This window comes from Ostrinia nubilalis, chromosome 13 (genome assembly GCF_963855985.1).
Source record: "Ostrinia nubilalis chromosome 13, ilOstNubi1.1, whole genome shotgun sequence".
Taxonomy (NCBI): domain Eukaryota; kingdom Metazoa; phylum Arthropoda; class Insecta; order Lepidoptera; family Crambidae; genus Ostrinia; species Ostrinia nubilalis.
The window spans coordinates 8,243,794-8,253,811 of record NC_087100.1 but is presented as its reverse complement, the minus strand read 5'-3'; the positions used below and the strand labels follow the sequence as shown (position 1 = coordinate 8,253,811).

The 10,018-nt window shown below is 35.1% G+C and overlaps 2 protein-coding genes and 1 long non-coding RNA gene across 4 annotated transcripts; 2 read left to right on the top strand and 1 right to left on the bottom strand.

Moving 5' to 3' along the window:
- Positions 1-1,747: 1,747 nt before the first annotated feature.
- On the top strand, positions 1,748-2,949 carry LOC135077160 (uncharacterized). Of its 2 annotated transcripts, XR_010258413.1 has the most exons (4): positions 1,748-1,929; positions 2,014-2,324; positions 2,426-2,489; positions 2,697-2,949. It is a non-coding gene; the product is annotated as an uncharacterized LOC135077160 (long non-coding RNA). The 2 variants fall into 2 exon arrangements; XR_010258412.1 differs by lacking the exon at positions 2,697-2,949 and having other exon boundaries at positions 2,426-2,669.
- Positions 2,950-3,853: 904 nt separating this feature from the next.
- Positions 3,854-5,616, top strand: LOC135077537 (E3 ubiquitin-protein ligase FANCL). Its single transcript, XM_063972083.1, has 4 exons — positions 3,854-4,452; positions 4,561-4,719; positions 4,797-4,990; positions 5,308-5,616. The coding sequence occupies exons 1-4, from the start codon at positions 3,960-3,962 to the stop codon at positions 5,410-5,412; spliced, it is 951 nt and encodes a 316-aa protein (XP_063828153.1). The 5' UTR covers positions 3,854-3,959; the 3' UTR covers positions 5,413-5,616.
- Positions 5,617-5,857: 241 nt separating this feature from the next.
- LOC135077536 (COP9 signalosome complex subunit 1) lies at positions 5,858-9,294 on the bottom strand. Its single transcript, XM_063972082.1, has 4 exons — positions 9,199-9,294; positions 8,969-9,046; positions 7,525-8,868; positions 5,858-6,352 (listed from the first exon to the last, which is right to left on the bottom strand). The coding sequence occupies exons 2-4, from the start codon at positions 8,978-8,980 to the stop codon at positions 6,260-6,262; spliced, it is 1,449 nt and encodes a 482-aa protein (XP_063828152.1). The 5' UTR covers positions 8,981-9,046; positions 9,199-9,294; the 3' UTR covers positions 5,858-6,259.
- Positions 9,295-10,018: the final 724 nt, after the last annotated feature.

Genomic DNA, 10,018 nt, shown 5'->3' with positions numbered 1-10,018 from the left:
TCCTGCATTAAATAAGACCAAATTCATATGTTTTGGACAAACCGATCTCGTGCAAATGTTCGGCAAAGTAGAAAATATGTGTATAATTAATGACCCTCTCCACGTCCAATAGCTCGTCACCACTTAAGCACAACTCCGTCGAAGTCGAAAACCTAGGAGAGTCTTTATGGGCAACTAATGAAGCCATTAAAGCACTAAAATCTTTAGTAGGAATTATTTCCGATTTAATCCATTTTTGTGTTTAATTCTACTGGCCTAATGGAATTTATTCCTCTTTTATGTTTGCGCTACAAGCTTTCGAAATTATTTGAACCTTGCATAAGTACAATATTTTTTTCGTTTTAGTACAACTGCATTTCAGAATAAAAGCTTGTTTTAAAAAAAAATTTAATTATTATAATTTTATTTTACACTTTTTAGTAGTATCTCAATCTCAGAGCTTTGGAAAGACAAATCCAGCAAACCCAAACTCGATAAGTTTCCACCGTTTCGTTTAGGAATTCCTATGGCCACCTCCTGACTCCATCATCAGGACCCTGAACATCTTCTAGTACTAAAGTGCTCGAAAAAACAAATCCAACGAACCCAAATTCGATGCGATGCCGTCGTTTCATTTAGGAGTTCCTATGGCCACCTCATGACTCCATCATCAGACCAGCTCAATGGTGCCATAACATTGCATTGTCATCGTACTTACATAAGTATACCAAATTTCAGCTCAATCGGTTGAGGAAAACTGGTCTTAAATTCAGTTGTAAGAGTTGTCCCACCTACACATACTAACAAGTGTCGTTAGTGATCTGGTTACAAAAACTGTTGTTTTAGGTTCTGGAAGTTCGGGAAGCCCGAACGTACTTGTCAGTACGCGTTGTTCCAGCGTTTTTCAGCGTGCCTGCTGTATCTTTTTGGTAAAGTAGGTACTGGATTAACGATTAACGGACTTAGGATAATTTAACGGAAGTTAACGAGTCCGTTAACATTTTTTAAAGTTAACTTAAAAGTTAATCCGTTAATAGAAATATTAACTTCGTTAATTAACGATTAACGGATTAACGAGTTAATGCCCAGCTATGCTAATAGAAAGATGAGAGGTAAGGGTTCCTTGTTGACTATGGTACCCAAAAGTGGGAAATAAAAAGAATATGTTTAAGAATTTATGTTTTATTTACATTAATCGTATGACATTTAATTAAAACCTCTACAATTTATTACGTAAGACTGTGTGCGTGTGCTTTGAGTGAGCACCCCCCCCCCCCCCCCAAAGCATTAAATCACGGGGTGGAAACGCCATAGAGTTTGACAGCTCCATAGAGAGTGATTTTTTTTGACAGTTCCGAGAGGAAGTGACTTTTTTTATAGTTGTCGTTTGTATGCGACAATGGTCTTTTGCGTGTCTGGAATCAAGTTAGTAAACATTTTCGAATTACAACTTCAACTTTTATTTATAAATTATTTTATTGAATCTATTTGCATTCTACAAATGAAATGATTATTTAAAAGTATATTAATTCAAAGTCGTAATTTTCACTTTAATCAATTTAGTTCCGTCTCAAGTCTACAACTGTGACATTATTAAAAAAAAAAACGTCAAAAATTTTCATCGAAAAAACGTGTCTTTCTAACAAATTTTATCTAATTAAAATCAATAATTTCTCAATCAATATTAATAAGAACTACATGTGCATGGATTGCCAGTTGGATTGATGTTTGTTTTAAGAAGAAATTTCTCTCAAGTAAGATAATATCCACTCGAGAAAGGTTATTGCAGCTTGCAGCAACATCATGTTTTATCAAGTATTGAACCACACAAAGGATTAAATCTTCATTACAATATCATTCATAACTCCATTTAAATCAATGGAAACTAAATATGGATCGTTTCATGGAGTAACAACATACTTTGGAGTTTGGACCCAAAATACAATACACGTAGGTACATTGCAGGCATAGATTGCAGGACACAGTGAATGATACGTGTTTTATACAGTGAATCTAAGTACCTATTTGTTTCAGGTTAATATCGAACTTATAAGGTGTTAAGCTGCAATTACAATAAAAGTGCTTGCTATGGAATCACCGGTGCTGATCATTATTGTCAACTGTTACTTAAAATCCAGATGAACCAACCTTTACTTCCTATTCAAATAAGTTTAGAAGAAACCTATATAAGCAATAAAACCAGACCAAGAATGCTTGATTACAAACGATGAACTCATTTCATTTGCAAGTTATGCCATGACATAAATGCATTAAATTAGGAAGATTTGTATTAGATGAATTACCCAGATAACAATTAAAATAACTTCTGTTGATAAGAACATTTGGTAAGTACCTTTAAAATTTAAAACACCCTCAAAATTATTCTAACCTTATCCTCTGACGCTTTTCGACTAGGATCAAATAAAAGTTAATTATTTAATTACAGATTGGTGGAATCCAGATTCTGTGAATGTACATGTAATTGATTGACAAGTACACCATTTGACAAGGTAAATTAATTTTATTTAACAAAGTAGTGCAAATCTAGAAACAAAACAGACAGTAAGTAGGTATGGTAGATAAGACAGATCACTTGTTCATCTGCTGTACTCTTCATAATATTAGTGTAGAATGTAGATGATGTAGGAGATTACAGTCTTACGGTGACATTTGCATCTTTTTGCTCTAAATTTACAAATATTTCATATATTTTACAGGTGGTGAGAAACGTGTACATCTGGCCTGCTTACAGTGGCTATTGGATTGGACAGAACCAAAGTGAGAGTGAATGTGTGAATTTATGGAGAACATTAAAAACTATTTTACTATAAGTCATAACGCAACTTATTTTGTATGAGTTACATACAAATGTCAAGCCGTGAGTACATTATGTAAAAACTAAAACAATGTACTGTAATCACAACAGTAACTGTAATCTTTTAAAATCCAATAGTTTTATTGCTTATTGATTTTCGTAAACAAAATATTTCATGTTATATTTCATCAATAAAGTTTCATTTGATACTTCAATAGTTTTATTTTTAACCGCAATACATGAAAAGGAACGGAATATAAAAAAGTATGACAGGTATATTTAATCTGTGGGCGGCAGACGCCATATTGTATTCAGCGCCACCTACTGGACAATCTAGCTCGGTACCAGTTTGTTTATCGTTTAACCAATACTAGGGCCGTTTCCTATCTGTCTTTAGACATACTCTCTAATCTGTGCATTAAATTTATACTTATCTATTAGTAAAATTCCTAAAACCTAGTTTTTGACCCTCTCCTGTCTAATCTGTGCTCTCTCCTCTTATTTAAAAGAATAGGCCGACCCCTTCCCCCCTGTTTAACATTATTTATTATTACGTAAGAAACTAAAGAAAAAATTAATAGGTATAATAGGTACACGTTTGACGACTAGTATACAAGGGGGCGCAGTGCGGGTCCTTTGTCATGGAAATGGAAATTATTTTTGTAATGGGTACGCATCCGAGCAAAACTCGGCATTCGTGCGGTTGCCCGCGATTTTTCAAAGTATAATTTTAACTGCGCATTTTTGTGATGTTACGTTACGTAAGAACTATCGAGACTCTCTTCCTTGTAAGAAAAAATACGACATGACCGTCCTTCCCCCCTAATGAATGGCCCCCAATACATCGTTTGCGTTTCTTCACAAACATCTTGCTCGACACATCATTGATGTTTGTGACCGGCAAGATAAAAGGCGCGCGCGCACGGGTGACCTTTGTCACCGAGACAGTATGTCTCTCCTTTTTCACTTTATGAAAGTGTAACAGAGAAAGATATAATTGTCACAGTGACAAAAAGTCCTTGTGCGCGCATAGCCATAAACCGATGAACTTCCGGTTACAAAACGCAATGTCAAAAAAATGCCAATGTCAAAATTTTGAATAAATGACGGAAGGCGGCGGCGAATTTTTTACTACATTTAACGTTGAAAAGAAAGTGGAATAATAATGGATGTGGTCGAAGAAATTGAGAATTTGCTACAAAATGGAAACAACTACAGTTTACCCGTTCTCTTGGACAGTCTTAAATCGATTGTTACTAAGAAAATTTGTACTACAGAGGCGGTAACCGCGGACTTGATTGATTTGGAGTTTTTTGAAGATGTAAAAAACCTAACAGCGTATGAAAACATTCCAATTTACTTTGGCAAAACTCTTAGAGATGTTAAATGTGTTATACTTGATGAGAGGCTTAGAGAACATCCGATTTTTATTTCTTATAAAGGTCCAAAGAAGTTGATTATAAAGTCGGTTATTTTACCTCATTCACCACTTCAAGATAGGGAGTACAGTACACTCGAAGAAATAATTTTTACATTCAAGAGGCATGTGGATAGTTTATCTACATATTTTCATGAACTGGAGCGCATTGATAGATTTTGTACTGTCATGGAACCAGCTGAACCTACCTTCAAGGATGACTTTAGAAGAATACTTCTTGGTAAGATTCGAATTTGAGTAATGAGATAAAAGCTTTCTTTCCTATATGATTCTTATTTGACGTTTCTAGTTAGCAAGCCATTTTTTATTGTATGATTTTGTGTTTTAGATGACAGGATCTGGTTGCATATAGAAGTTACTCCTGATGGTTTAGCAAGCAATGTCCATCTTGTAGGTCAGTCTGACTTATGGAGTAATAGGTTGCAGCAAGGGCTTCTGTCTTGGGATCATGACAAAGAAATTATAGAGAACATCACTACTGTATTTGGTAATTATAAAAATGTTTATATTTTCAGCATTATTTTTGTCTTGAACTGGTTAGTTAATATTTGTTTTATTTTTTAGATTTGGTCAATTTCCCTGCAGACTCCAGAAAGTCATCAACAACTACTATATCAACTGAGGACCGCCTTATGGTTGACCCAATTCTCTGTGGTATTTGCTTGTGTGCCGAGTTGCCAGAGAGTTCAGCGATGCCTCTTCCTCTGTGCCCAAATCTTCTTTGTGGGACTTACTTTCATAGAAACTGTCTATTTCAGGTTTGTATTGTGTAATATCAATAATATAATGAGATAAATTAGGGTAAATGTTATGATAATTATAGTTTTTAATTAAAGAATGTTACATCTTTATTGTTTAAGGTTCGGCCATTGTGGCGGTTGGTTTGGTCGAACCTTTACAGTTATTATTGTTCTTTTACTTACAGTTCTAAATACCAAGTTTTTTTCTTGAAAAAATTTTGGTATAATATACCAAGTCCATTATTTAGTCCTCAGCTTACAAACTTAAATTTCACATAGTATTTGAAAAAAATTGGTGGCAATATAGGTAAATTAACAAATAAATTTGTTTTCAGTGGTTAGTGTCATCTGGCGGAGGTCGCCCGCCCGCTTTCGGAGTAGCAACCGGCTGTTGCCCAGCTTGCATTGAACCTATCGCATGTTGTGAAAGGGATGCTTAGATTAATGTTAAATTAACTAGCTAACGACGACTACAGTGAAACTGATAGTAGGATACTGTGATTTGAATGTAAAATAAGCAGAGTTTATAAGTAAGAAACAATTTTAAATTGCATGTATTTTTGTATAGAGTTTAAACCTTTCTTCAGTGATTTATAAACTTTGTTATTGCCCTGAACTTAATCAATAAATTAATTAATTATGTATTTGTCACAATATTTTTTGGAGCTCCCAACCAACTGAAGTAAAATAATCCTGATTGCGTGTAGCAATACCATTACTTTGTGGCAATACTATGGATAGTATAGGACGTAACAGTATCGATAGTATAGGACGGACGTCACTATTGATATATCGCACGACATATCGTACTCCCCAGATACCTACATTTTGCCAGCTTTGCCACGCACTTGTTGGTGTATTTAAATGGGGAATTAAAATAACAAATTTTTGATGCCTTTACTTTTTAATTAAAAATTACGTTGACATAATATTTTGTGGTTACATAGAATAATTCAGTATAAACAATGTTAATAATGTTTGCACCAGCTGTTCAATTTTCTGTGATTGCTGATAGACATTTCCATTGCATCAGCAGTTTATTTAAATTATTAAATTACTGAAGCCATGAGCACATTTGTTCATCCTTACTAAATAATAAAGAAAAATGAGTTTCAAAGTACACAAAGTGTTCTTTAAAATATTGCATGACAATTACAATAGTGTTGTGGCTAATATTCACAAAATGAACATAGTGTTCTGGTATTGCATGCAGTTAGACACCGGTAATACAACTTAAACTGTCACGCAAACACATTGACGATTTTCATTAGAATAATGAGTAATTCATCACAAAGTCACGGTGTCGAAGGTGCGTGTGGGGATGCTAGTGCTGGAGCCCGGGGCTTCGCCGCTCTGCGGACCGATGTCCCGGCCGACATTCTGTAAATTAAAAAGGGAATAATTAATTTTTAAAATAGGAACGCCAATACAAGGTATCCTGTCCTATCCTATATGTATAGTGTGAATAACCGTGATAGGCATAGCACAAGAACAGTCATTATTGGTTTATAATGATTGCATAGGACAAGGGTGGCCAACCGGTCGATCGCAAATATTAGTCCAGTCGATCGTGGCAAGGCAAAAAATACTACAAGATTGTGTACCAAACTATGCTGTTTAATTTAAGATTTCAAGAAGTATGTAAGTGATAGATCGCCCAGGGTTTCGTTAGTAAACAGTAGATCTTATGTATAATCAAGTTGGCTACCCCTGGCATAGGAAATCTGGCTGAATACATAATTGAGGCGTCTAGTTTCAAATCCCGCTAAAACGATTTTGATAAGATTTCGAGAAATTGAAAAAACCGCTTATCCATATAGCTTTGGCCTTAGGCAAAAAAAAAATGATACGAATTATTATTGTCATCTGGCAATACTAACAGTAATTGCTATTTATCTTTAAATTAAATATAATTTGAATTATAATGAAAACTATTTTCATTTTGGCGTATTTTGTTCCGAACATTCGGTTTTAATGGGATTTGAAACGGACATGTTGTATTTTAGCGGGATTTGATAAGAGCAAATTATGAAGCAACCACGTTATAAAAAAATCTCCATACTGATTTCGCAGTCACGTGACCAAAATACCGTGCTACCATTGGTCAATCAACTTTTAGAGGGTTTTGAAAGAAACGGACGGCGTTTTAGCGGAGTTTGTAACACAAACCTAATTTTAAGTGCTAGTTTAGTAGTCTTGTAGTGTATTTTGATCGAAAATGATTGAACAGTATGATGAGAAAATTGCAGTAGCATCATTTAGAGATATAAACAGAAATTAGTTGCAGGAGCGTTTTAGCGGGTTTTGAAACTAGACGACTCAATTATGTGAATGATTAAATGTGATTTAAAAAAATACTATTCCCTGTTTAGAATCTTCTATACACTTAAATTATTATTCCAGAATCTTTTAAGACTATTCTAGCTTTACAGGAAACCCTGAACTACTAGAATGAACAAAACGAAAGCTTATGTGGACAGTTAAGTGATATTAGATTTAGCAAGAAATAAGAAATAATCCTTATTAGTTTTAAATGAGAATTGTAAACTCACCTTGACATGGATCTGATTTTTGAGCATAGCAGCACGTAATATCAGCATGGAGGTCCGCCGTTGATATTCTTTCCCCATTGCAAGACTCTTTTCGAAAGTAGTGCTTCTCTGGTCCACATCTTTAGCATACAAAATTTTGTTGTGTGAATCAATGCGAGCTTGTATTTGTCCATCAAGTATCAACTGCATCAGCTCGTCTTCAAGTGCAGTGACGGTGCGGTTGAAAGCAGCAGCCATGAGCCTCATGTCTGCTGACAAGTACGGGCTAAAGTACTGGATCAGTGCTCTATTGCGGATTTGCATATACAATGAGTTTAAGTGTGGTGCTAAATACATATCTAGTAGGAGATTGTCCTTTATTTCATCCAGTAACCTCAGGCAAGAAGCATACTTAGATTCATAGAATTTAAAAATAATATCTCGCAACTGCGGCTCTAGTTCTAGGAATAATTTAAAAGAACTGCTAACTATGACTTGCTTTTGTAACTCAGAGCGATCAAATGTTGCCAGCGCACACAGGCCCCCATAGACTGCAACATTGTTACTTGTCAGCAGATCTGAATAATCACAGTGGTCAATGCTGGCAGCTAAGAAATGTTTTGCAGCTGATTTATACTTTTTCGTTGCTAATTCAGCCAGGCCAGCAGCACATTTTAAGCGTGTTAGTATGGACTGATTAGAATCTTTTGCTGGGACTTCATTAAAATCTGGTGTGCCCTCCGCTTTAGACACATAGTTGAGGACATGTGCCCAATTTTGTAAATATACTGATACTCTAACTACATTCAGACACATAATGATAATGTGTTTTCCACTTGTACAGTAATCTCTAGCTCTGGAGTAGCACTTCAGGGCACCAGTCAGATCTCCACAGTCGAGGTAATGGTCACCTAAATCATCATGTCCTCTTCTGATGCTTTCTTTTATTGAGTTGGTTTTATAATTTTTGAGGTCTGTGTCTAGTTTTTCCAATTTAATGGCAGCCTTTTTGGTTTTGGATTCCACCCACATTGTGTCAAGCACAGGGATGTCTTGAGATCCCATTTGGGCAACATCAGGGAGTCCAGCAGAAGCTACAGCTTCCGCAAGCTTTTTGTGAAGTGTTTGATATAAGCTCACATTGTAGGTGGTCATCACATATGAAATAGCCATTTTCAGAGCTTCTAATCTCAGTGAGGGACAGTGGTCTGCTACAAACATGAGTCTGTACAATTTGGCAAAACCAGTATATGAAGCTGCATAGGTTTCCAGGTCTAGAGTGGGATTCTCAACAACGTAACATTCTGTCTCATTGTTCTCGTTGTCTTCCATCGGCACATCCACCTGCATAGGTTCCGCCGTATTCTGAAAACAATGGCTCTCGTTAGGTAGTTGTTTTATGTCGTTCATATATATTTACAGTAAGAACACATAAAGAACCTTATGTAAATGATAAGATACTAACCATTTCGAACATTTTATCCTGCTAAGTAGCCTTACAAAAGAAAATACGCGAACTCCACTGTCAACGCAGAAAACCAACCTATAACCAAATATATTTCAGATAATGGTCATTCCACACAATCACTATTGCCAGATTATTACTAAAACTTTCGAATTTGGTTTCACATTCACACGTCTGCATTAATAGAGTCGATCTAATGATATCGGCAATAATTTTATTTATCAAAATACCTTTATCATTACGTTTCCTCTTGGCAGCGGCATTTTTCTTTTGACGAGGAATCTATTGAGTTGCCATTTGTAAATAATTTCCACTATTTTACCGACTCATTGAGATCAGGGGGAATAAATAATGTTTAAAAAAAAGTGACCAATTGTTTATGGATTTTTGTTTCTGCAATAGCCCGCGCGGCGCTGCACACTTCCTTCTTTCCGCTTCATGAAAAAAAAAAACGCGGGAAAGATTATAAAATAAAAATGTTGTGTATCAGCTTCATATTCATATTGTAAGTTTTTGTATTTTTAACAATTATTAGATTGCTAGCTATATAAAAGTCTTAAAATTATGTAAAACGAACGTCAAGTGAACTTAGATAAAGGTACATAAACTCTTTTTAGAACACCATCCTTGTAAACAGGAAAATATTGATAAAAGTTCCTTCACTTTTGTAAGAAACAAAAACATTTTACATGATACCCGAAGATGTCAAGTTTATAGATAGGTACATTACATACACAATGCGTTTTACATCATAGTATGTAGTAGCAATACCTAAATCTTTTGTCCAGGTTGTACCAACATTACATCTACTCGTATCTATTTAATAAAACAACAATAAACGTGGGCATTTAGGTAAGGCTTACTTACAATGAATGCGCATGCGTAGCCTACCTATTTCGATTTCTTGCGTGTATGTCTCGCGTAAAATGAGTATAAAATTAAAAGGTAGTAAAATTATCTTTATTTTCAGTGTAAACAAAGTGAAGTGAATAACAACAAACATGACTGTGGATATTGCTAGTTATGTAGCTAGTTTTATTTGACAGTGTT

What these genes read in the sequence shown, in the direction of transcription:
- LOC135077537 (XM_063972083.1), top strand. Translation starts at nt 3,960, where the DNA reads ATGGATGTGGTCGAAGAAATTGAGAATTTGCTACAAAATGGAAACAAC. An exon ending in CTTTAGAAGAATACTTCTTG is followed by an intron (nt 4,453 to 4,560) that starts GTAAGATTCGAA and finishes TTTGTGTTTTAG; the next exon opens with ATGACAGGATCTGGTTGCAT. An exon ending in ATAGAAACTGTCTATTTCAG is followed by an intron (nt 4,991 to 5,307) that starts GTTTGTATTGTG and finishes ATTTGTTTTCAG; the next exon opens with TGGTTAGTGTCATCTGGCGG.
- LOC135077536 (XM_063972082.1), bottom strand. An exon ending in AAAATCAGATCCATGTCAAG is followed by an intron (nt 6,353 to 7,524) that starts GTGAGTTTACAA and finishes TTTAATTTACAG; the next exon opens with AATGTCGGCCGGGACATCGG.